General features: G+C 44.4%; 1 protein-coding gene and 1 pseudogene across 1 annotated transcript in view; both read right to left on the bottom strand.

The window, feature by feature from the left end:
• Positions 1–567: 567 nt before the first annotated feature.
• LOC117595228 lies at positions 568–23,312 on the bottom strand (annotated as a pseudogene).
• Positions 23,313–24,754: 1,442 nt separating this feature from the next.
• Positions 24,755–27,213, bottom strand: part of LOC109616237 (deleted in malignant brain tumors 1 protein-like) — a 106,755-nt gene continuing 104,296 nt past the window's right edge. The window contains exons 24-25 of the mRNA XM_034295148.1: positions 25,721–25,814; positions 24,755–25,503 (exon numbers count right to left, since the gene is read on the bottom strand). Coding sequence (XP_034151039.1) covers positions 25,341–25,503; positions 25,721–25,814 — 257 coding nt within the window. The 3' untranslated portion in view covers positions 24,755–25,340. The remainder of the gene's footprint in view (positions 25,504–25,720; positions 25,815–27,213) is intronic.

Here is a 27,213-nt window from a genome sequence, read left to right as displayed (position 1 = left end):
TATTTAAAATCAGAGTTAAATAACTATCATTGCACAGAGATAAAATGACTGTCACATGAAATACAAGGACATTTTACATCTGAATCTGGCTGCCTGTTACAGGAGAAGACTGATGTTTTACTGGCAAAGGGAGATTCTACAAAGATTTAAAGTGGCCGTAAAGTGTGGCTCATGTGCTCTCAACCTAGCAAGTTACAAGTTAAATTATCAAACAGAGTAAATATGATGGCAAAATTGGTTATGAAATAAGAGTTGCAAATGCCTTGAAAAAAATGTAAAAGCCTGGATTGAAGCCTTAATAACATTAAGATCATATCTTGGAGAAATGCTATTATCCTGAAATGTCTTTCAAAAAAATGTATTTCCTGCCAAGCAATAACCAGCAGATGGTGCCCCACTCACAAATTATGCAATAATAATGCATCCATAATCAAGATTTTGTCATTAATTATTAAATAAAATGCTATGAAAATGTTATACCAAACATAGCTGTAACTATAGCATTATTGTTTCTATGGCCAATCCATGTGATTGAGTCAGAAATAAGTCAGTCTGCTATTCATTTTCCTAACAGTTTTCATAAATGTCCTCATTCATGTCATGAGCAATGTCCTGAATGGAGACATTAATGTAATCATGATCATCTTCCTCATCATAACTGTTTGTAGTAACACGAAACCCAGGTAGAACTCCTTTAACACCACAATTCACTTTTTCAGGGCCTCTCTGGTAAAGGACATTTTCAACATTCACATAGTCTCCTTCTTCTCGGCCTCTGTCGTATCTGTTATTGATACCTGTCACATAAACATTGGTTCATTAATATTATCAACAGCAAAGTCTGGATGACCGAAAAATACTTCCAAATGAAATGATTTATTAACAAACACATTTCAGACTGAATTGTTCTTCCACTTGACTCAACTTTCCAATCCTAAGGTCTAACTCAAGTTCAGGTTCTGGCTTTGAGTATCACTATAGTAAAACACTTACATTCTCTCTGGTTTGTCTCTGTAGATGGATTCCTGCTCCCCCTTGTCCTCTTCCTGACTAGATAGAGGACAACCAGAAACAGTGACAGCAGTACCAGCCCACCAGTCCCTCCAGAGGCAATGAAGGGGACCATGGATGCTGGAGACAATAGAAGTATTAAAAAAAAAGTCATAAAGATAAGTAAAGAAGTTGAAGTGGACAAATTAAGGTTATTGTTCATATAATACAAAAAACAAGCACAACACTTGACATGAAGGAAAATAACTCGTTGGAATACTCAAATTGTTCTACATTAGGTTTCATAAAGGATGCTTTTGGTACAGCTTTTTGGTAAAGCTTGTGTTATTTTTACCTCTAATGGTGACGGTCAGATTACTTTTAGCTGACCCTAATGCCCAAGTGGAAAAGTTGACTTCATAGCTACATCTGTAGTTCCCCTCATGTTTATACTCTGCAAAAGGGAAGTGAAAGGAGGCAGAGTGGTTGACTGCTGGCTTAGTCTCAGTCCTGTTGGAGCCAGAGAAGTCCAGATGGAAGAGACCTCCAGGATACCGTGGCTGAATGGAGCAGGTTATGGAGAAGCTGTGGCCCCTGGTGACCTTTGGCCCCTTAGATCCCCAGAACATCGAAACATTTGAAACACTGAGGGAGATTTTTGGATGTAGAAGTACCACTGTAGAAAATATAAACAGGAATTTGACAGTGGTGATTACACTCATTAAAACTGTATGTGATGATTAACTATGATGATTAGATTCCTCAAACTATCTCACCTTCAGTTGAGTTACTGTAAGGAGAGCTGACGGCCTGGCCATTAGAGGTGGTTCTGTAGAGACAGCTGTATCTGCCCTGATGTGAAGCATCCATTTTAAACTGGGTTAACATAACTCTGGACTGTGAGGATCCAACAGTTACATTCATGACAGAGTCTCCATTCAGGTTGAAGATGAATTCTACAGCATTACATGGGATGAGGGTTGGGAGATTGCAGGTGAGTTGGACCTGCTCTCCATGTAAGATGTCAGAATAGGATGGGTCTATGGAGAGGGAAGGCTTCTGCAAGACCAAACCTGTAGGTCAAAACATCCAGTGAACTTACATTAACTGAGGGAACAGTCTGCTGGACTATATACTGAATTAGCCAGATACTCTGTTCCAGACTTTGTGAAACTGTAATTTCTCCACTAGGTGGCAGAATAGGGCTCAATATGGCAGTAATACTTAATGCTTACCAGGATTGTCCCATTGATGAGACATTTCTACATTTTTCAGAATTTTCAAACCAAATCCTGATGTAACTGAAGTGTAGACAATAGATTCTACACTTACCTGAACAAACAACATCAGCGTCGTTACCATGACCACATTCATGCGTTCTTTGTGCTGTGCGTGAGCACTGAGTGATAGAGCGCCCACTGCCCTGACCAAAGTAGGCCTTCTCTGGGGCCCACAGCGCTTTTCCACAACCCAGCTGTCTACACACAACGTTAACATATTGCAGGTTCCATGTGTCTCCACACACATTTTTCCACTGGCCAGCTTGATAGACCTCCACCCTCCCAGAGCAGAGGTCTGTCCCATTAACCAGTCGAATGCTTGGTTTAACTATGAATGAAAGAGAAAATTATGATTTGAAGCAATAAGTTGGCAGGTAACAAGAAAGAGCATGGGGACACTAACTGAAAGGTTGCTGTATTGAATCCCTGAGCTTACATTGTAAAAGTCTATCTCATTGGGTCTTTGACAAAGACTGTTACCCTTATTGCTCCAGCATTCCTAACTGTCACATAAGTAACATTTCTAATTTGGTTGGATATTTCATAGTCGTTGAAAATGTTAAAAATGATAACTAGGTTGAGGCTTATGTTTTACATTTCACATGTACAAGGTGTGTATACACAGCAATGTACACAACAATGTTGCTCATTTAAAACATAAAATAAACCCATTGATATAGATCAAGAATTCCACTATACCTTCCTGAACATAGTTCTTTCACAAGCATTAAACTGAATTTGATGTTCAGCAGGAAACAAGGTTATTTACTCAATTACTAAATGTTTCTTTCACTCTGGACTAAGTGTTAAAACTACTGGAATATGCTTCTCAGTTGGAAGTACTTATCAGTGTTACAACATTCTCATTTACTGTGATTAGGGTATTGCAATATGTTTCATACATTTTACATCGTTGAGTCATGACAGAAACACGGGGAGTGTTCTTACCTGAGCAGACAGCTATAGCATCTTTAGCCTGAAAACAGTCTTGGTGTTTCAACCCTCCATGTGAACATTCTGTGAGGTAACTCTCATTACCTCGACACCCAACATTATCCAGCCATGTAGTCCCACCACCACTCCTGTGTCCTAATTGGGCACTATCTAGGACACTTTTAGCCCTCCCACATCCCAGCTGGACACAAACCACATTGGCGTCATTGATGTCCCAGTTCTGACCACACACTCTTCCCCACTGGCTCTCGTAAAGAACCTCGACTCTTCCTGAACAGCGACTAGAGCCATTGACCAGTCTGATCTCTTCGGCTAACAAAAAGGAAATTATAGGAAAATCAGAAATAATGATCTACTCAAACATTTTATAAAAACTTGCTTACTGTGTACTTTCAACTGCATTTTAAACATCAGGTGCAGGACAGAAAAACAAATCAAAGTAGTTAAAAATGTCTGCAACTCTGTTATACTCTTTTAATACACAAGAAACCCTTGATCTGAATTGGATCTTCCTCACACCAATATAAATAACTTGTGTTAACACTGTTCAACCAATCAATGAGTGCTAGCAATTTGGTACACAAAATGTTAGGTAATAGGCCTTACATCCAATAATAGCAAACTAAACATAGTAAAAACAGCAAAGATCCTTGCATCAGTTTTGTTTCATAGGCCTAGTGAGATAAGAAAAAAACATGAATTATTATGTGGAAGAATACTGGAGAGAAAGGAAAAATGGCAATAATAGTATGAGAAGGAATCCCCCATGAAATGAAAAATGTCTTAGAGAATGGGGCAGAGATAAGACAGCATTTAATTGACAATTCACTTGTTCTCTGCCCACTAGGCCAGGTCCCTGAACCTATTAGTCCCCAGGATGACACTCACTTAGCTTGTCATGAATGCAAGTTTTAAATTGGAAAATGGGCTTCTCAGACAGTTTCTGATCAATAAACAACAATAATTTTTTATTATAATCAATTCACAATTATAATCAGTCAGACTCTAGTCTGCACCACTATGGCAACAGATTAATCAACAGGTTTATCAATTACGTTTATTTCAAAACATTCAAGGCTTCTCATTGTTCTTTGTATGTTTTTTAAAACCTTATATTCAAGTTTTTTACTCAGTATCTGTGAGATATCTTTCTCATGAAGTCTGCAGTATTTCAGACTGTCCAAACATAGGACTGATCTGTGGGAGTCGGAGCCCGGATTGCAAGGATGAATACCCATTTTTGGAAGGCAATTTGTGCTGCTCAGCACCACGCTATTTGTCTACGGTATGCAAAATATTTTCACATGTTGCAGTAAAATGAGGGACCCACAAGGAAGACCCTCCCTTGTTTATGAAAGACTCTACTTCCATTGGATAAATGCCTCACATTAGCTGGAATCATTTGCATAATACTGACCGTGGCCCAACTTCTTGACATGCCAGAACAGCTCATACAACCATGCTGCCGTCCTGAGATGCTTTGCGCAACCATCAACAATGCCTTGATGCTATTCATGAAAAATGAATCGTATCCATCACGCCGGAACGGTGGATGGTCACCGTAAGCAACCTAAACGTCTTTTGGGTTGCTGCCGTGAGAAACAATATGGGACAGACCATTAGAGTAAAAGGGGGGGCTCAGTCTGAAACATTAGATTAGATTAAACTTTGTCATTGAAAAGTACAGTACCACGAAATGCAGTTAGCATCTAACCAGAAGTGCAATTAGAGGAGGGCAGAAAATGTATTTACAAGTATTTACAAGTATTATGTATACTCTATGTATTATACCATTGGAATGTGTAGTTGTGCAATCAAGGCAAATGCAGTACAAATGGCAATACTAATTGTGCAATCAAGGCAAATGGAGGAGGGCAGAAAGTTTAGGTGTAGTGTATGTTACAAGTGAGATAATAGTTGATTGGGTAGAAATGGCAATTTCTAAATGGCATTCTAGATGTGTAACAACTGAAAACGACCATTATCAGGCTTTGCAAGGCAGTGACAGAGTAGCACAAGCGAGTAGTGCAACAAGGTCCCTGAGAGGCGGGGAGGTATGGTTAGTGATGGGTCAACAGAGTTTTCTGGGTCACAGAGTTCAGCAAGGTAGATGGGAAGAAACTGTTCCTGAGCCTGCTGGTGCGGGATCGAATAGACCTCTACCCCCTGCCTGATGGTAGGAGGGCAAACATATTGTGGCATGGAGGTGAAGGGACCCTGATGATCCTGCGCGCCCTGCGCAAACACTGCTTGCGCTGGAGGTCTGTGATGGCAGGAAGCTGTGCACCAGTGATGCGCTGGGTGGTTTTTACCACCCGTTGAAGTGCCTTCCCGGTTGGCTATGGAGCTGCTGCTGTGATGTAGTTTTTAGAATGATTGAGATTGTGCAGTGGTAAAAGTTCATAAGGATCTGGGAGGACAGGCAGGCTTTCTTCAGCCTCCTCAAAAAGTACAGGCACTGCTGTGCTTTTTTGACCAGGGCTGAGGTGTTGAGGGTCCAGGAGAGGTCCTCGGAGATGTGGACACCCAGGAATTTGAAGTTGGACACACGCTCCACCTCAATACTATCAATGAGGACTGGGGCGTGGCTGCAGCCTTTAGACTTCTTGTAATCCACAATGATCTCCTTGGTTGTCTCTGCATTGAGGGCCAGGTTGTTGTCAGAGCACCATGTCTACAGACCCATGACCTCCTCCCTGTAGGCTGACTCGTCATTGTCACTAATCAGGCCTACCACCGTGGTGTCGTCTGCGAACTTGGCGATGGTGTTGGAACTGTGCACAGGAACACAGTCATGGGGGAAGAGGGAGTAGAAGAGAGGGCTCAGTACACAGCCTTGTGGAACACCAGTGTTCAAGATCAGGGTGGAGGAGGTGAAGTTGTCTAACCTGACATACTGGGGTCTGTTGGTTAGGAAGTCCAAAGTCCAGTTGCAGGGAGAAGGGCTGATCCCTAGGTCATGGATTTTGTTGACCTGCCTAGAGGGGATGACCGTGTTGAATGCTGAGCTGAAGTCTATGAATAGCATTATCACATAGGTGTTGGTTTTGTCCAGGTAGGTCAAGGCAGAGTGTAGAGCTGTGGAGAAGGCATCCTCTGTAGACCTGTTTGACCAGTGGGCAAACCGGGAGGGATCCAGTGTTGGGGGGAGGCAGGACTTAAGGTGGGCCAGAACTAGTCTTTCGAAGCACTTCATGATCGTGGGGGTGAGTGCAACCGGTCAGAAGTCATTCAGGCTAGACACGGTCGACTGCTTCGGCACTGGCACAATGGTTGCGGTCTTGAAGCACGTTGGGACAACCGCCTGGGGCAATGACATGTTGAAAATGTCGGTAAAGACCTCAACATTACACATGATCTAGTGTCTTGTCTCTTCTGGTGAGACAGGTGACATTTTGGTGGAATTTGGGAAAAACCCTTTTCAGGTTTGCGTGATTGTAATCCCCTGCAATCACTAAAACACCATCTGGGTGTTCTGTCTGCTGTTTGCTAATGGCAGTTCTTTCATTGCTAACTTACCATTACCATCCGGAGGTATGTAGACTGCCATAACAACAATTGATGTAAACACCCGAGACAAGTAAAAGCCTGCATGTAATCATCAGGTATTCCAGATTGGTTGAGCAGTGACTCCCGGATAAGTTAGTGTTTGTACACCATGTTTTGTTTACATAAATTCACAATACACCCCCTCTGTTTTTACCAGAGTCTACTTCAGTCCAATCAGCTCTGAATTACGCTGTCGGGTATGTTGTTGTTAAGTCACGTTTCCGCGTAAATCATGACACCAGTGACTGTATGTTAGCGAGGAAAAGGCTAGGTAGTGAAGGCCGATGGGGGCTAGTCTTAGCCTAGCCTGGATGCCTCCACACTTCCCACACCTTTGTTTATGATTTTGACGATGCCTCTGGGTGCCACCAATCGACAATGTTTATATTGTCTCACGGGACGTCCTCGGAATCTCCAGTGGAAGGTGAAAGTTGTCAAAAATGATTTCTGTGCATTGTGCTCCGATGTCCAGGAGTTCTTGTTGGCTAAATAGAGTGTTTGCTAGGCTGTACTAAGTGAATAAGCTAAGAATATTATTTCAGTCTGAACTTTCACGGGGCCCTACGCCTTCTGGGCCATAGGCGGCTGCCTACCTTTCCTAATGGTAGCGACCACCACTGAATGTTACCAAGAACCAAATCCTTGTGAAGGAGTCATTCCTTCTTGGTTAAGGAAATTTGCTACTTCTACCAAAAAACATAAAATCTGCTACAGTTAAATTGCATTTATTTCTGCTGTATTCTCAATTGCACTAACATTATGGGCATTTCCTGCGGACATGGTATAATTTGGGTAAAAAAATAAGAAGTGTTTTCTTAAAGTTTCAAAAACAAATCAGCATTGTCAATGCTACTACTCTCTAGTGGGGAGAAATTATAGGCCTTTGCTCAATGCAGATACACAAGAATCAAAAAGGGGGTTTGTGGATATGGGCAGCATATACAAGTGCATGTATGTAGATGTGTTTTATGGGATGTTTGTGCCCTGGCAAAGATCCTATACTGATTAAAATGTCTGTTCTTGGTGATTAAAAGAAATTCCACATGAGAGCAATACAGAGTTGAGAACGTTCTATTCTTTTTTAAAATACATTCTAACATGTCATCTAATATGTTCTGGGGATTTTTGTTAATTTGCACCGGAACACTCACCTGGCACTGAAGATAAAGCCATTTGAAAAACTGTAGGGGAGAAAAATAGACCAAACATATTACAACAGAAAAGGGTTAACAGTTGTATGTGAAGTGTAACAACAAATTAAGCCGCTTAGGCGAGCTTTGTCTACAACCCCGTTTCCAAAAAAGGGGGAATCCCCACCACAGATTTTTATTTTATTTACAAATTCACTGACAGATGGGATTAACCTTTTATAATTTTCTTACTACCACGATCCCAACAAAGTTTGGACACTGTGTAAAATACAAATAAAAATATAATGCAATGATGCACAATCATTTAACTGTATATTTAATTGAAAATAGTTCAAAGACAACCTATTAAATGTCGAAACTGAGAATTTTTATTGTTTTGGGAGAAAGTCATTTTGAATTTGTTGCCAACAATAAGTTTCAAAAAAGTTGGGACAGGTGCATATTTACCACTGTTGCATCACCGCTCCTTTTAACAATACTTTAGCATTTGGGAACTGGAGACCAATTGCTTTAGTTTTAAAAATGAAGTAGGAGACCAATTGCAGTAATCAGTTTAGCTGATTTCAGCAGCTCAACAGTTTGGGGTCTCCTTTGTCATATATTTGGTTTCATAATGCGCCAAATGTTTTCAAGGTCAGGACTGCAGGCATGCTAGTTTAGCACCCGTAATTACTACAGAGCCATGCCTATCAGAAATCAGACATGGACCCAAATGCATGACACAGGAGGCAGGAATTACTGTTCAGGTGTTTCATTGAAACAGTCGGAAAGCAAGAATTGAGCAGTCAAATAAGCAGGGGTTCGGTACACAGGTGATCTCCGCGAAGGTACAGGCGGACGATGAGCAGGAGACCAGAGTAGGTGAACAGGCAGGAGTCTGGTACACGTGATATCTCGACACAGGGCTTTGGGATTACAAAGCAATGACAACTCGGGAACTACTTGGAAGAACAAACAAGACAAACTGGCAACTAGAACAAACAGAGAAGACAGGTTAAGTAAGCAGGGATAACAAGGGGATGGGGGACACCTGGTGGGTTGACAAGACAACACAGGTGAACAGAATCAGGGTGAGGGCATGACAGGACCCACCCCCCTCCCCAGGGATGCCACCTGGCATCCCACCCAAGGATGTGCCCACCTGAAGTGCATATACCTTTTGCAAAGTACTTACGCACCATATGCAAGTGGATGTAAAACACACTATCATTCAAATGTTTGGGGTTACATAGTAATGTCCTTCTTTTTGAAAGAAAAGCACATCTTTTTATCCATTAAAACAACATCACATTGATCAGAAATTGCAGACATTGTTAATGTTGTAAATGAATATTGTAGCTGGATTTTTAACTGAATATCTACACTGAACAAAATTATGAACACAACACTTTTGTTTTTGCCCAAATTCTTTATCATGAGCTGAACTCAAAGATCTAAGACTTTCTCTATGTACACAATAGGCCTATTTCTTTCTGTCTAAATCTGTGTTAGTGAGAACTTCTCCTTTGTCAAGATAATCCATCCACCTCACAGGTGTGGCATATCAAGATGCTGATTAGACAGCATGATTATTGAACCGGTGTGCCTTAGGTTGGCCACAATAAAAAGCCACTCTAAAATGTGCCGTACATAGCCGTACAGAGGCCCATTATCAGCAACAATCACTCCTCTGTTCTAATGGCACCTTGTGTTTGCCAATCCAAGTTAATTATTTTAGAAGTCGAATTGATCATTAGAAAAGCCTTTTTCGATGATGTTAGCACAGCTGAAAACTGTTGTGCTGATTAAAGAAGCAATAAACCTGGCCTTCTTTAGATGTATTGTGTATATTCAGCATTAACGTTTGTGGGTTTGATTACAGACTCAAAATGTCCAGAAACAAAGAAGTTTCTACTGAAACATCTCAGTTCTGAGAAATTAAGGCTATTCTATGCGAGAAATTGCCAAGAGACTGAAGTTCAGTGAAATGCAAAAATCTCATATCAAGTGATGAAATACAAAGTGCTGATGGTATGTATACAGAATTAATGGAAATGTATATAGGGAAATGAAATTATCCTTTTATTAACATCCAGCGTGAAGTCATTAGTAATTTAATAGTTGCAAAATTATATTTTCTGATTACTTTTCCCAACACTTGTGTTGAGTAAGATATTATTTTAACAGAATAATTGCACCTATGAAAATTTGAATTCCAAATAAAAGAAAAAAAAAATAGATCAATCAATAAAAAAAAATACTGTACATACTGAGAGATTGCTTCTGTAAAAAAGCTGTTGTCAGGACACGAACCCACACTTCAGTACTAATTGTGAACAAGGGATAACGGCTCAGATCACTGGACAATACTAGTACAAGAAAATATGAAATGTTGAAACAGCTTACAAAAATGTGTATAGGATACATTTTGGGTGGGTTTTAGGACTCACTTCCCTGTTACCTAACAACATTCAGTGAGAACATTATTACTTATTTCAGAACCCTTTGTTAATTCCTTTTTTTTGGTTGATTTGGCTTTCAGAGTGAATGTCAATATACCATGATTGTTTAAAAGTCAAGCCTTATTTTTGTAATGATGTGTACTTTTTTACAATTTTATTGCCCGGATTTTACAGTTTTTTAAGGAAATAGGCTGTACATCACAAATGTATGTGTAATGTAAATGTTGATTTAAAAACTCACAATCAAAGAAGTGACTACATAAACAGAGACACCGATCTATGCTTCAGATTCAACGGCTTGCAACTTTACATTTGTATTTAATTTATCTCAATACATTTTGTACTATTTTATCACTAAGCACCTCCTTTTATAAATTGATGGATGATTGTAAGCTAAATATGATTTACATTTTTCAACTTAAAGTAGGGATAAGCAGCCCTTAAAATATGTTTGAAGCAAAGCAGTGTTCACAATTTTCTACATTTTCCAGAAATAAGATGTTTTGTCTTTTAAACTCACCCATTGTTAGAGGAAGTACAATTCTCCAAATGCTTATCTTCATATTATAAAAAAAGAAAGGGACTTTCTCCAGTAGAATGTAAGCTTTCTAGTGAAAAGTGTCTCTAACACAGAATTTCTAGTGAATGTAAGATAAGTTATGTCATTTGTGGATGTACACCCAGTATGCAGCTTATCTATAACTTCCTAATTGTTTGATTTGAAAGTGCCTTTTATGACTGGCAGAAAAATTTAGGAAGAAACCAAAATGAAAGCCTACCTGGATGGTCTTTACCTCAGAAGTGTATTAGGGCAAACAAAAGACAAAAGACAGCCTTCTGAGCCTACCAGTAGACGTAGCAGGCCCCTTTTGACCCATACCTATGAGGCTGATAACCACTGATAACGCCCATTCAATCCAATGATAACATTTGAACCGGGTGCTAAAATGTAAGATTGTAAATTCTATAGCCTACATAAGAAAATTTAAGGTACAATATTAATTAATTAACATTATTTAAAATGTTAATTAAACATGATTTTGGAACTAAATGTAATTGTCAGGCCTACTGTACCTGACTATTGTAGTTTAATTTATTTGTGAATGTAATTGATTTAGAAAAGCAAATTTTGAAAGCTACACCCTCCTTCCAATACATTTTCTAAATTCATAGGTGTAGCCTATATTACATTGTTTCGTTTTCAGAATTCTGAACTCACAAACCAAAAACTATTTAGAGACTATTTACCAATATTCCTACCTTAATAACTGATCAGCAATGTGACAGTAACTTGACCATTTTCCTCCTTTACATAATACAATAACTGTAATTTAATTGCCAAGCAAGCAGCCATCAGATCATTCACCCCAGGAACTTGCTTGGAAGAGGTTAGAGTCCTCCAACTGTGCTGTTCCAAGCTGGGGCTGGTGTGAGCTCCCATCAAGGACATCCCCTGAGATTTCTCAACCCAGGAACTGATCATGATAGTCGGCTGCCTCTTCCCCAGTTTTGGGTTCGGACTGGGTCCCATCCTGGTTTCCCTGGGCGGCGCAGATAGGGTTTACTGATGCTTGTTGGAGTGATGTTGGCGGGTAGGGTAATTGAACCCCCCGCTGAGGCCCTTCTCCTGGCCAGGAGATAGAGCCAACGTGCAGGAACATAGCGTCCATCACATACCCACCCCCTCAATCCACCACAGTACTATTTTCTAATGAATATTGAGTTTAAATGGTCTGCACATAATTTCCTTCTGATTTTATTTAAAAATATTCCAACTTTTTCAGAAAAGGAGTTGTATAAACAGCCATTCCACATTCATAAACAACAAATACATTTAAAGGCATCTGAAATCATTTTGTTATGGTCAGTAATTATTACACCAACTTCTACCAAAGCACCAGTGAAGGTATTAGGAGAGGTTGCGTAGATGCCTGGCACGGCTGTGACACTGATATGAGAGAATGCAAAGTGTGCAAAGCTGTCATGAAGGCAAAGGGTTGCTACTTTGAAGAATCTACAATATTACATATATTTTTATCTTTTTATCATGTTAATGGTTGCTACATAATTCCACTATTATTTTACAAATACCCTTTGACAGGTACTGTATGTTGTTTTATTATTTACCCCCTTTGTAATACTGAATGGCCTATTTAAAGCACAATATTTCCTTTCCTTTTTTTCTCACCTTTAGTTTAAATTTTTGAGTATCACAGACCAATTTGTGAGGGCTGGTCAAAATACCCCTTACAAAGGATGTCTTTTGTAAATTTTACAGAGAATAACAAATATGTTTTATGAGAGAAATATGGATAGAATCTGAAGTTGAAAAGGAAAGCAAGTTAACATACACACCACAATACAGAATTCATATTCTAAGGTTTTCCAGCACACAGCTTAATAAAGTAACTATTTTGGTCAATTCTACTTAGGATTCAAACAGCTTAACATATATACAGTATATATATATAGTGTATATAGAAATAAATATATATAGAAATAAATATTTATTCACTTAGACATTGTGGGTTACTGTCTATAAATATATCCGGATATAGTGTCACGGTCGTGGGATGAAGAGGACACAGGCGCAGAGTAGAGGTAGGTAAGGTAATCCATTTAATACAAAATAAAGAATGCAGGACTCCAACAAAACAAAAAGCTGCAACCAGTGACGTGGGTATTCCTTACACAGGATAAACAAAACCAAAATGAACCACGCCTTGGGGCCTACAAACTAAACTTAAATAGGGTCCCCAATTGGAGGCAATGACTAACACCTGCCTCCAATTGGGGAACCAAAAAAAGGAGTAGAGGTGGCTAAAGGCCACCTCCTGTCCTGTCCTGGCTATGCCCCGAGCCCAGCGCAGAGATGGCTAGGGGCACAGCCAGGACGTGACAGTACCCCCCCCCCAAAGGCGCGGGCTCCCGACCGCAAGACCGGGACGACCACACCCGGACCGGCGGAGGCTCAGCGCCCGGAGCCGCCGGCACAGGCCGGGGAGGCGGAGCCGCAGGGACAGGCCAGGGAGGCAGAGGGTCAGGAGACGGGAGAGCCGGCGGAGGGTCGACAGCCGGCGGAGGAGCAGGAGCCGGGGGAGCCGGTGGAGGAATAGGAGACGGGGAAACCGGCGGAGGGTCAGGAGCCGGCGGAAGAGCCGGCGGAGGAGCAGGAGACGGGGGAGCCGGCGGGGGAATAGGAGCCGGCGGAGGAGCAGGAGCCGGGGGAGGCGGCGGAGGGTCCGGAGCCGGTGGGAGAGCCGGCGGAGGAGTAGGAGACGGGGGAGCCGGCGGGGGAATAGGAGCCGGCGGAGGAGCAGGAGCCGGGGGAGGCGGCGGAGGGTCCGGAGCCGGCGGAAGAGCCGGCGGAGGAGCAGGAGATGGGGAAACCGGCGGAGGGTCAGGAGCCGGCGGAAGAGCCGGCGGAGGAGTAGGAGCCGGCGGAGGAGCAGGAGACGGGGGAGCCGGCGGGGGAATAGGAGCCGGTGGAGGAGCAGGAGCCGGGGGAGCCGGCGGAGGGTCCGGAGCCGGCGGAAGGGCCGGTGGTGGGTCCGGAGCCGGCGGAGGGTCCGGAGCCGGCGGAAGAGCCGGCGGAGGAGTAGGAGCCGGGGGAGCTGGCGGAGGAATAGGAGCAGGCAGAGGAATAGGAGACGGGGGAGCCGGCGGAGGAATAGGAGCCGGCGGCAGGTCGGCAGCCGGCGGAGGAGCAGGAGCCGGGGGAGCCGGCGGAGGGTTCGGAGCCGGCGGAAGAGCCGGCGGAGGAGTAGGAGCCGGGGGAGCTGGCGGAGGAATAGGAGACAGGGGAGCCGGCGGAGGAATAGGAGCCGGGGGAGCCGGCGGAGGGTTGACGGCCGGCGGGGGAGCAGGAGCCGGCGGAGGAGCAGGAGACGGGGGAGCCGGCGGGGGAATAGGAGCCGGTGGAGGAGCAGGAGCCGGGGGAGCCGGCGGAGGGTCAGAACCCTGTGGGAGAGCCGGCGAAGGAGCCGGAGACGGGGAAGCCGGCAGAGGGTCAGGGAGAGCCGGCGGAGGGTCAGGGAGAGCCGGGACAGGCGAGGGCGCCGCTGAGGCCGGGACAGGCGAGGGCGCCGCTGAGGCCGGGACAGGCGAGGGCGCCGCTGAGGCCGGGACAGGCGAGGGCGCCGTAGGACGATGCGGGGGCTCCTGGGCAGGTGAAGGCGCTGCGGGACAAGGCGGCCAGTCATCCGCGGCCTCGGGCGGCGGCGGCCAGTCATCCGCGGCCTCGGGCAGCCAGTCAACCGCTGGCTCGGGCGGCGGCGGCCAGTCATCCGCTGGCTCGGGCGGCGGCGGCCAGTCATCCGCGGGCCCGGGCGGCGGCGGCCAGTCATCCGCGGGCCCGGGCGGCGGCGGCCAGTCATCCGCAGGCCCAGGCGGCGGCCAGTCCACGGCGGGTCCTGGCGGCGGCGAAAACAGGGCAGCGGGAGGAGCTGGCGGCTGAGGCCACTGGGCAGCGGGTGGAGCTGGCGGCTGAGGCCACTGGGCAGCGGGTGGAGCTGGCGGCTGAGGCCACTGGGCAGCGGGTGGAGCTGGCGGCGGAGGCCACTGGGCAGCGGGAGGAGCTGGCGGCTGAGGCCACTGGGCAGCGGGAGGAGCTGGCGGCTGCGGCCACTGGGCAGCGGGAGGAGCTGGCGGCTGCGGCCACTGGGCAGCGGGAGGAGCTGGCGGCTGAGGCCACTGGGCAGCGGGAGGAGCTGGCGGCTGAGGCCACTGGGCAGCGGGTGGAGCTGGCGGCGGAGGCCACTGGGCAGCGGGAGGAGCTGGCGGCTGAGGCCACTGGGCAGCGGGAGGAGCTGGCGGCTGCGGCCACTGGGCAGCGGGAGGAGCTGGCGGCTGCGGCCACTGGGCAGCGGGAGGAGCTGGCGGCTGAGGCCACTGGGCAGCGGGAGGAGCTGGCGGCTGAGGCCACTGGGCAGCGGGAGGAGCTGGCGGCTGAGGCCACTGGGCAGCGGGAGGAGCTGGCGGCTGCGGCCACTGGGCAACGGGAGGAGCTGGCGGCTGCGGCCACTGGGCAGCGGGGGACGCTGGCGGCGCTGACTGCGGCTCCCAGGCAGCGGGGAACGCTGGCTGCGGCTCCCAAGCAGCGGGGGGCACTGACTGCGGCTCCCAGGCAGCGGGGAACGCTGGCTGCGGCTCCCAAGCAGCGGGGTTCGCTGGCTGCGGCTCCCAAGCAGCGGGGGACGCTGGCTGCGGCTCCCAAGCAGCAGGGAGCGCTGGCTGCGGCTTCCGGGCACGGCCGCGTCCTGCCACTCCGCTTGCCTCCACGGCACCCCCCCAAGAAATTCTTGGGGCGGACACACGGAGGTTTGCTTCCGTCGCCTCTTTCGACGTCTCCTTGTGGGTGGACGCTGTGTTAGCCCGGTGTGCCGCAGGGGACGGTAGGGGTTCTCCTCCTCCTCCTCAGTGTCGCTGTCAGGCCAACCGAGGAGTTCCCCTACCGTCCATCTCTGCCGTGTCCCTTTGTGGTGGTTCATTCTGTCACGGCCGTGGGATGAAGAGGACACAGGCGCAGAGTAGAGGTAGGTAAGGTAATCCATTTAATACAAAATAAAGAATGCAGGACTCCAACAAAACAAAAAGCAGCAACCAGTGACGTGGGTATTCCTTACACAGGATAAACAAAACCAAAATGAACCACGCCTTGGGGCCTACAAACTAAACTTAAATAGGGTCCCCAATTGGAGGCAATGACTAACACCTGCCTCCAATTGGGGAAACCAAAAAAAGGAGTAGAGGTGGCTAAAGGCCACCTCCTGTCCTGTCCTGGCTATGCCCCGAGCCCAGCGCAGAGATGGCTAGGGGCACAGCCAGGACGTGACATATAGGCAGATTTTATGTATTTTCATTTCAAGCTGTAAGGCAACAAAAGTTGAACATTTTGAAACGTACCTATAAGGTACCTATAAGCAGTCAGGATACCGTGGGTTAGCACGTGGAGGTCTGTGCGACCCCCAAGGATATGCCTCTCCAGACCATCACTGACCCACAACATCACTGAGGACAGTCAGAATGTGGCCAGAAGGTTCAGACTCCCTTCTGCAGCACCAATTTCAACAAACAGGCTGATATTTGTTTGCCAATCAAGCTACCCTTGACTCCCATACGGACATTGAAACATATCCTTCTTCTGTTCTAGATTACATCAAAATCTGCATCACCACCCATAAACTAATAAAGACCTTTCCCAACCTGAAGCTGTGGATGAACAGAGAGGTCCGACAACTGCAAGATCTGGCAAAGATCCAGCAATGCCTCTCCCCAGCACTGGATCCCAACCAGTTTGCCTACCTGTTGAACAGGTACAGAGGACAGAGGACACAATTTCCGTAGCTTTACACTCTGCCCTAACCCTCCTGGACAAAACGAACATCTATGTAAGAATGCTATTCATAGACTTTAGCTCAGCATTCAACACCTGGGTATTGTTATAGAAATTAGTGAATTCGAAGGAATTATTGTTTTAAATATTGAGCTGGTTGTAAAGTATAGAGTCAGTGTTTAGACAAGATGGGGAATGCCAGGTGTGAGGAAAAGTCTTTGTTCTACTACTGGCACACATTGTTGCAAGTTATCAGTAGATCATTGGGTCCTCTGACAATTTGTTAATCTGTCTAGACCATCAGTGTGTCTGTTCTTCGTTCTTCAGGAATGTGGCTGGCTGTCGTGAAAGGATCATTTACAATGTTCCTGTAGCCCCTTGGGGGATGAAGGGCAACTTGTCCATTTGGGTTAACACAAGGGACAGGATGGGTAAACATGTGACAGGGGCTAAGGAACATAATGTTGTCTTTACAGGATGAACATGCAGATTCTTAACCCCACCCCTTAGTTGTATACGTATTGATGATTCTCTAGTTGCCTCAGAGATCCCACTGACCTTGTATCTGTGTGTATCTCCCTATTTGCAAATATATGTGTGATCAGCCCTTCTCCCTGCAAGTGGACTTTGGACTTCCTAACGAACAGACCCCAGTATGTCAGGTTAGACAACTTCACCTCCTCCACCCTGATCTTGAACACTGGTGTTCCACAAGGCTGTGTACTGAGCCCTCTCTTCTACTCCCTCTTCCCCCTTGACTGTGTTCCTGTGCACAGTTCCAACACCATTGTCAAGTTCGCAGACGACACCACGGTGGTAGGCCTGATTAGTGACAATGACTAGTCAGCCTGCAGGGAGGAGGTCAAGTGCCTGGCGGCATGGTGCACTGACAATACCTGGCCCTCACCACAAAGAAAAGCAAGGAGCTCATTGTGGATTACAGGAAATCTAAAGGCTGCAGCCACGCCCCAATTCTCATCAATTGCACTGGGGTGGAGCGTCATCAATTGCACTGACTACCTGCGCCACAGTGTGATTTAGCAGTGGCCCCATAAACGACCAGAAGACCCTGCAATGGGTGTTGAAAACCAGCCAGCGCAATACTGGTGCCCACCTCCTGTGCAAGCGGTGTCTACGCAGGGCACGCAGGATCATCAGGGACCCTTCACATCCATGCCATAAAATGTTTGCCCTCCTCCCATCAGGCAGGTGGAACAGGTCTCTCCGTTCTCGCACCAGCAGACTCAGGAACAGTTTATTTCCATCTACTGTAACCCTGCTTAACTCTGTGACCCAAAGAACTCTGTGAACTCTGTGACCCATCACTAACCATACCCCCCATGCCTCTCAGGGACCTTGTTGCACTACTCCCTTTGTACTACTCTGACATAATGTTATGGCTGATTGGCTGATAATTTTTTTTAATTATTAATATCTGATCCATCCATCCATCATCTTCCGCTAATCCGGGGCCGAGTCGCGGGGGCAGCAGTCTAAGCAGAAATGCCCAGACTTCCCTCTCCCCAGACACTTCCTCCAGCTCTTCCGGGGGGACACCGAGGCGTTCCCAGGCCAGCCGGGAGACACAGTCCCTCCAGCGTGTCCTAGGTCTTCCCCGGGGTCTCCACCGGATGTATGGAAATTGTTGAGACAAGTTGCAGGATGTGTAATTTGACTTGTGTGACAGACCAGACATCATGTAAAATCAAAGTAATATATTTTTTTTTTCTTTATCGGAAGGCAAGAAAGCTAGCTACACCTTTCTAGACTTTTTATATCGACTGTATGGAGAGATGACAATGTACAGTAAGCAATTAAAATAAACATCTATACAAATTTCCAATGCAAAAAACTTGGTCTAGGCAGGAGGACATGGCCCAAGTACCTAATAATGCACATCACTGCATTCTGTTTTTATCTGCATTTTACGCATTATCCCAACTTTTCTGGAAAAGTAATGTACAGTAAGCAATTAAAATAAACATCTATACAAATTTCCAATGCAAAAAACAAGTAAACTCTTACATTTAACATAAAAAACAATGTCCCACCAAGTGTTCTATCACACAAGTCAAATGCTGTCCTCCCCCACCTTATCCTTCCTGCCATAATGTTTACTGAAATACTGAAATATGTTTTTTGCTTTTCGCACTATCCCTAAAAAGTGCGATAGTGATTTTAAATCAAGTCATAGACAGAGGCTATGTATATGCAAAAAACATTGATGTGGCCCAAAATGGGTAAAAGTGCTTTGTGATGTGAAAAATAAGTTTGATAAATTGATTGATTGTTTGGAATTTGAGGTAGAAGCCAAAAGAGCTGAAAGATCAATCAGTTTAGTGTGTATACATTTATCAACAAAATTCCCAGGTTTTCCAGAAATCCTGGTTTAAGGCTTTAGCATTTTCAGCTTAGCGTTTTCAGCTCCATATTCCAAGAATCTTCCACAGTGGAATTTTGAAACCCTATGTTCAGTATTTGATAGAAAGTAACATATTGTATATGTTCTTCAAAGGAGAGGTCAGGGTCAAGGGTAACGCCAAGGTTTTTTTACAGTTTTTTGGGATACGACCATGCAGCTGTCGAGGTTCACAGTGAGATCTGCTAACAATGCTCTTTGTTTTTTGGGTCCTAAAACAAGCATTTCTGTTTTCCTTGAGTTTAAGAGCAAGAAATTCTCTGTCATCCACTTCTGTCAGTAACTCTGTTTAAGTAGAATGAAAGGTTCAGGTGGATATCATGACATCATAGCTACAGCTGTGGTTCCCCTCATGTTTATACTCTGCAACAGGGAAGTGTAAGGAGGCAGAGTGGTTGACTGCTGGCTTAGTCTGAGTCCTGTTGGAGCCAGAGAAGTCCAGATGGAAGAGGCCTCCAGGATACTGTGTCCCCTGGTAACCTCTGACCCCTTAGATCCCCAGAACATTCAACCATTTGGAGCAATGAGGGAAATTGTAGGCAGTGGAAGGATAACTATGGGGGAACATTAATTCTTCCACTGAAAGCCACATAGTCCAGTTGATACACAATGCATGGACAAATGTGGTTCATGAGCAACCAGTGACTCAATGGGCTGAGTGGATGAAGTTGTCACGGCTTCGGGGTTTAAAGGAGCAAGGAGGAACCGGAGAAGGCGTGGTGGAAGGATTGTTTAATTGTATCCTAGCGAAAGTATATAGCATAAGCTTTAACAAAGCGTCGTACAGCTCTTATAATAGCTAGAGACAATTACACACAAAGACAGGGGGAGCAGAGGGAACATATATACCGGGGGAAACAGCGATGATGAGGAACAGGTGCATTAAACGAGACACAGGTGAAATGTATGATGAGACGGTGGTGTCAGAAAGCCGGTGACGTCGACCGCTGGGGCCCGCCCGCTGCAGGGGGAGGTGAACCAGCAGAGGTCGCAGTTGTCACACCTGGCATGTGCTTTTGGTTGTACCAGATGGAAGTGTATATGATTAATTAATGTAAGGGCAGCATCTACACCTTTTCTGTTCCTGTAGGCAAACAAGTTGATCTGCCACGTTCTGGACTGTCTCTTGTAGTTGCGAAAGTACCAGATGTTCAAAACTCTTTATCACTACTGATGTAAGAGCTACAGGCCAGAAGTCATTGGGAAGTCTGTGTCTGCCACAGAGTGGGAGTGGTCTTCCACAGAGCCAAACTGTATGTTCCTCCGAGGAGCAGTTGAAATTTTCAGAGAAGACAGGGGCCAGTTGTTTGTAGCAGGTCTTCAGGAGCTTATTACTGATGTTATGAGGACATGATGCTTTGTTGACTTTTGCTCTCTGGTGAAGTTAAGCCCGTCAGGGTTTACATTGGTTCTCTGTAGTCCCAGACAATATTTTGAGGTCTCTCCAGGCATCACACATCTGTCCACATTAAAATGTATTATGCACCTTTTCTTTTTCAAATTACACTGGATCTTGACACCTATGGAATATGTACATTTGTTTCTACTGTAATGTTATTTTAAGTTCTTTAATTATCCAAAGTTTATAATTTGAACATATTTTCAAATATTATACCTTTTTTTGTGTGTATAATTGTCTCTATGGTGCGCTGTACTACTTATCTTAGTCTTGGTCCGACTGGTCCGACCCACCCTGTTCAGCTCTTCTGAGGGCTGTATTATGAGGTATCCCTATGAATTATTTTCATTAAAGGCTGTTTTGTATATGTGGTGCTTGCCTTGTTGTTTCCCAGCTTCTGACTTCCGGACCCTCCGGGAAAACAAAGGTGGTGGCAATGTTACCTTGACCCTCTTCGACTCGATCCAGTGACAGCCCCACCTGAGGGTGGTCCAAGGTTTATTACCCATATGATTGTACCTATTTCCGGTCGGCACGTTAAACAGTGTCCCGCATTCAGAGAATTACTGACAGGGCCAAAAACCATGAACGTGAAAATTCACTCGCATTGCAATGCCATTTTCATTAAGTTAGGAAAACAGTTTTAGAGCATGGAAATGTATTTGCAATGGATTGCCGCTGTTTCTCACTTTTCACATTTGAATTTACATTTGAATAATGTTGAATAAAGCGGGGCAATGCTTTTTAAAAGGAAATGCCAAATAGCTTTTCATTAACATTTTAAAATTGACAGCACATGATTGCATTTAAATTTTCATATTGACTGGAATGATGCAGGCAAAAGTGGAAAATGCATATAGTCAAATAACTCCTAAACCCAGATGGTGCGGGCCAATTGCACCACCCTCTGCTGGACGCTTTGGCCAATCTACAAGCAGGATTCAAACTGGTCTCGCAAAAACGGATGAAAGTGCGTGATTGCTGTTTTACTGAGTAACATTTTCTGGGTTGTCAGGGCATTAATCTAACTGTAAGTCGCCGTGGAAAAGGAGTTTCTGTTTAATTATGAAAATGTATGTTACAGTATGTTTCCGTGGCTACAGTCTTTCCATTAAATAAAAGTCTGGTTGAATGAATTACGTACAGCTCAAGGCACAAACACATCCTGCTTAATAATAGTTGACAATTACGCTACTTTGACTGAACAAGTCTCTCCAGATACCTTTATTAGTAAAAGACAACAGCAACACCTTCAGGTACTGTTTCAAGTTGCCCCAGTGAAATTTGGTTCCCTGTTTGTTTGTGGCGTCATCCCTGGGCTGCTGTTCGTGTGTGTACCTTTCACTGATTTCTCTTGCCTCTCTCTGCACTACCCTCAGCCTCTCCTGCTGCTATATACAGGGAGTTTGAGTAGTAGTAATTGTTTTACTCTGGTGTAGCTGTTGGTGAGCAATGGCAGGATCTTTGGAAAGCCATGCAGGAGTACCCTAACAGTCAAGTCTTAGAATACCCCCATCTTTATTTATTTTTATTGAAATGTAAGCAGTTCAAGTTCAGTGAATAACCTGAAATGGTACAAAGGTAAACTGCCAGAGTTTTTAAAATGAGATTTAGGTTACCAAAAACTGAAAAATAATGTATATGTCCGAATGTTTCCTCTAGGAACTAGTAACGGGTTAACAACTTGCAGCAGTTCGGAAGGAAGCGGTAGTATAGTGCTATAATAATGGCAAGAAAAGGGCCATTTACAGGACAACAGACAGGCTATAATAGTAAGATAAAGGTAGAAAGTGTATGTCTTTCCTTTAGATGAATTGCAAAGATAGCCAAGGTGTCAGTGAATACAGTTTGATACACCATCAAAAGGCCCTTGGAATCTGCAGGAAACTCTGACCCGGGAGAGGTCTGGCTAAACAGCTTGCCTGATAGGCGGTTCACAGGACAACAGTTTCAAGCACAGCTTAACACGTCTCAGAAGGCAAGTCTCAGATCAACGGTGAAGGGAAGACTTTGAGCTGCAGGTTCGACAGGTCAATTGGCAGTAAGAAAGCCATTGCTGAGATGGCAAAATAAGTAAAAGAGACTTGTCTGGGCCGTGAAGCACCGCCTCTGGACCATTTGAAGTCAGGATGAAGGTCTACCACAGCAATTTGCAGAACCATGTAAAACACTCTGGTGTACGCCTAGTTGGTTAGGGGTTCATCCTACAGCCAGATAATGACCAAAACATACTGTACCTCCGGGCTGTGTTTCCCGTGGACTCACAAGATTACCTCAAAATGAAATAGAAACGGATGCCACAGCCGCAGACAGCACTTAAGTGCAGGGTGTTTTTATTTCAGGGCCCCAAAAATAAAAAAAATACTATAAAGAAAACAATCATATTTCAAAATAACAAACAGTTTCCAATTGCAAAATTGTACAAAGCAGCCGATTCTCTGCTACTCCAGGACCTCTGTTGCTTGTTCAGTGGCCAGCATCAGGGCGAAACCATTCTCTGTTGTGCACAACCCCATGCCACAAAGGCATCTCAACCCATTTGTGATTACTTCTGCAACAGTTTTGGGAAGAATTGCCCAAACAATATTTGATTTCCATTATAGAAAGAATACCACAAGTGTATTCGGCTGTTATGTCTGCAAATAGTGTTGAGCCAAACTATTTTGTTGAGCCAAACTGTTTTTTGGGGGGGGGAGTAACTCCCTAGGGGAAGCGAGCGCACACACACACACCAGCAATTATTGAACACACATACCGTCCCCCTTGTGGTCATGGTCAGAGCTGCGTAACAACATCCTTTGTTTTATAACATTACATTTTTTTTTATGTCGATATTCTATTTGTACAGAGGTCAATATAAGCCATCTACACGTCAAAGACATTGCTACAGATATTTAATTTACAGCACAACTCTGCAGTAGGACATAATATATTACAAGATAGTTACTGATCGAAACTGTTTAATATATATATACATATACACACACTCACCTAAAGGATTATTAGGAACACTTGTTCAATTTCTCATTAATGCAATTATCTTATCAACCAATCACATGGCAGTTGCTTCAATGCATTTAGGGGTGTGGTCCTGGTCAAGACAATCTCCTGAACTCCAAACTGAATGTCAGAATGGGAAAGAAAGGTGATTCAAGCAATTTTGAGCATGGCATGGTTGTTGGTGCCAGACGGGCCGGTCTGAGTATTTCACAATCTGCTCAGTTACTGGGATTTTCATGCACAACCATTTCTAGGGTTTACAAAGAATGGTGTGAAAAGGGAAAAACATCCAGTATGCAGCAGTCCTGTGGGCGAAAATGCCTTGATGCTAGAGGTCAGAGGAGAATGGGCCGACTGATTCAAGCTGATAGAAGAGCAACTTTGACTGAAATAACCACTTGTTACAACCGAGGTATGCAGCAAAGCATTTGTGAAGCCACAACACACACAACCTTGAGGCGGATGGGCTACAACAGCAGAAGACCCCACCGGGTACCACTCATCTCCACTACAAATAGGAAAAAGAGGCTACAATTTGCACGAGCTCACCAAAATTGGACAGTTGAAGACTGGAAGAATGTTGCCTGGTCTGATGAGTCTCGATTTCTTTTGAGAAATTCAGATGGTAGAGTCAGAATTTGGCATAAACAGAATGAGAACATGGATCCATCATGCCTTGTTACCACTGTGCAGGCTGCTGGTGGTGGTGTAATGGTGTGGGGGATGTTTTCTTGGCACACTTTAGGCCCCTTAGTGCCAATTGGGCATCGTTTAATTGCCACGGCCTACCTGAGCATTGTTTCTGACCATGTCCATCCCTTTATGACCACCATGTACCCATCCTCTGATGGCTACTTCCACCAGGATAATGCACCATGTCACAAAACTCGAAAAATTTCAACTTGGTTTCTTGAACATGACAATGAGTTCACTGTACTGAAATGGCCCCCACAGTCACCAGATCTCAACCCAATAGAGCATCTTTGGGATGAGGTGGAACGGGAGCTTCGTGCCCTGGATGTGCATCCCACAAATCTCCATCAACTGCAAAATGCTTTCCTATCAATATGGGCCAAAATTTCTAAAGAATGCTTTCAGCACCTTGTTGAATCAATGCCACTTAGAATTAAGGCAGTTCTGAAGGCAAAAGGGGGTCAAACACAGTATTAGTATGGTGTTCCTAATAATCCTTTAGGTGAATATATATATATATATATATATATATATTTGCCAAATATCTTAGTCAATGTGATATGTGATAGTAATTTTTTTATATTTGGTGGAACTCCAAATTCCAAACCTATTCATTGATAAAAGGTAACCCAATTTAACAAATCACACAAAATTAACAGTTTTTAAACCATGTAATGCAGAAATGCATGTTCTATGTGAAAATGCTATTACACTTACATTTCAGATAAAACAAAATGTCCCACCAAGTGCATCTACAAGTCCCGCTTAAGCAAATCCCTGCCTTACCTCAGTTTGTTCCCAAATATCAGCCAACCCAACAGAAATCTGCACTCCCGTAGATACCTGTCACTGCTCATTCAAACTCAAATTGTTAACTACAGTGAACAGCACCATACCCACTTTAATTGATGTGAAAATGTATATTATTATATAATTCTTTCTCATCTCTGTCTTATCCCATTGCATTTTTTTTGTTGTTTTTAACTGTAATTTATTGTTTATTTTTTATATTCATATGCAATTGAGGATTTTATTGCAGTTGTTATGGCTTTGGACAGTTTGTAAATAAGAATTGGTTGTCAATTGGCTTACCAAGTTAAATCATGGTAAAAAATATTATAAAAAATAGCTCAGCCCAAATGTTCATAAATGTTTTCATCTTCTTCATAGTCATTCCCACTTTCATCAGCAATGGCCATCTCTGTGAATGAATCTGGAATTTCATTTATGGTCTCTGTAGCCTTTGATCTATCTTCATTATTTCCAACTCTGGTTGTGGCTCTTGGAGCGGTCCTGAGGATGAACACAAATGTTTGAGTTACTGTCACGTTTCCTGTAGCTGTGTCATGCTGTCAGGGTGAATGTGTGTCTTAATAAAAAAAAAACATTTCTACATTTGAGTTACTTGTATCAAGCTCATTGCAGTACTTTGACACACGTTACCCTTTCACAACTGATGTAATTCCTCCATGTAATTTTAGTTGTATTACGTGTATCCCTGTTCACATACCGTCCTGCACAGTATCTTGTCTCCAGGTCGTCATATCTTTGGTTGTCAATGGTTTCCATGTTGATGTAGTCCTTTTCATCTTCACAATTTCCACCTACAGGGTTTTCATGTAATAAGAACAATTATTATTAGTTTGTTGCTTACATGTGTACCTTTTCAAGTAGGCTTTTTCAATATGTTTTCTGCATTTCCCACTATCCCTGAATAGTGCCCCAGTGTTTTTAAATCAGGTACAGTGGGGAGAACAACTATTTGATACACTGCCGATTTTGCAGGTTTTCCCACTTACAAAGTCTGTAATTTTATCATAGGTACTCTTCAACTGTGAGTGACGGAATCTAAAACAAAAATCCAGAAAATCACAATGTATGATTTTTAAGTAATTATTAGAAATAATTTGCATTTAATTGCATGTGATAAGTATTTGATACATCAGAAAAGCAGAACTTAATATTTGGTACAGAAACCTTTGTTTGCAATTATAGAGATCATACGTTTCCTGTAGTCCTTGACCAGGTTTGCACACACTGCAGCAGGGATTTTGGCCCACTCCTCCATACAGACCATCTCCAGATCCTTCAGGTTTCGGGGCTGTCGCTGAGCAATACAGACTTTCAGCTCCCACCAAAGAATTTCTATTGGGTTCAGGTCTGGAGACTGGCTAGGCCACTCCAGGACCTTGAGATGCTTCGCACAGAGTCACTCCTTAGTTGCCCTGGCTGTGTGTTTCGGGTCGTTGTCATGCTGGAAGACCCAGCCACAACCCATCTTCAATGCTCTTACTGAGGGAAGGAGGTTGTTGGCCAAGATCTCGCGATACATGGCCCCATCCATCCTCCCCTCAATACGGTGCAGTCGTCCTGTCCCCTTTGCAGAAAAGCATCCCCAAAGAATGATGTTCCCACCTCCATGCTTCACATGGGATGGTGTCCTTGGGGTTGTACTCATCCTTATTCTTCCTCCAAACACGGCGAGCGGAGTTCAGACCAAAAAGCTCTGTTTTTGTCTCATCAAGACCACATGAACTTCTCCCATTCCTCCTCAGGATCATCCAGATGGTCATTGGCAAACTTCAGACGGGCCTGCACATGCTCTGGCTTGAGCAGGGGGACCTTGCGTGCGCTGCAGGATTTTAATCCATGACGGCATAGTGTGTTACTAATGGTTTTCTTTGAGAATGTGGTCCCAGCTCTCTTCAGGTCATTGACCAGGTCCTGCCGTGTAGTTCTGGGCTGATCCCTCACCTTCCTCATGATCATTGATGCCCCACGAGGTGAGATTTTACATGGAGCCCCACACCGAGGGAGACTGACTGTTATCTTGAACTTCTTCCATTTTCTAATAATTGCGTCAACAGTTGTTGCTTTCTCACCAACCTGCTAGCTTATTGTCCTGTAGCCCATCCCAGCCTTGTGCAGGTCTACAATTTTATCCCTGAAGTCCTTACACAGCTCTCTGGGCTTGGCAAATTGTGGAGAGGTTGGAGTCTGTTT

The sequence above is a fragment of the Esox lucius genome, chromosome 11 (assembly GCF_011004845.1).
Source record: "Esox lucius isolate fEsoLuc1 chromosome 11, fEsoLuc1.pri, whole genome shotgun sequence".
In the NCBI taxonomy this organism is placed as follows: Eukaryota; Metazoa; Chordata; class Actinopteri; order Esociformes; family Esocidae; genus Esox; species Esox lucius.
This window is presented reverse-complemented; position numbering and strand designations above follow the sequence as displayed.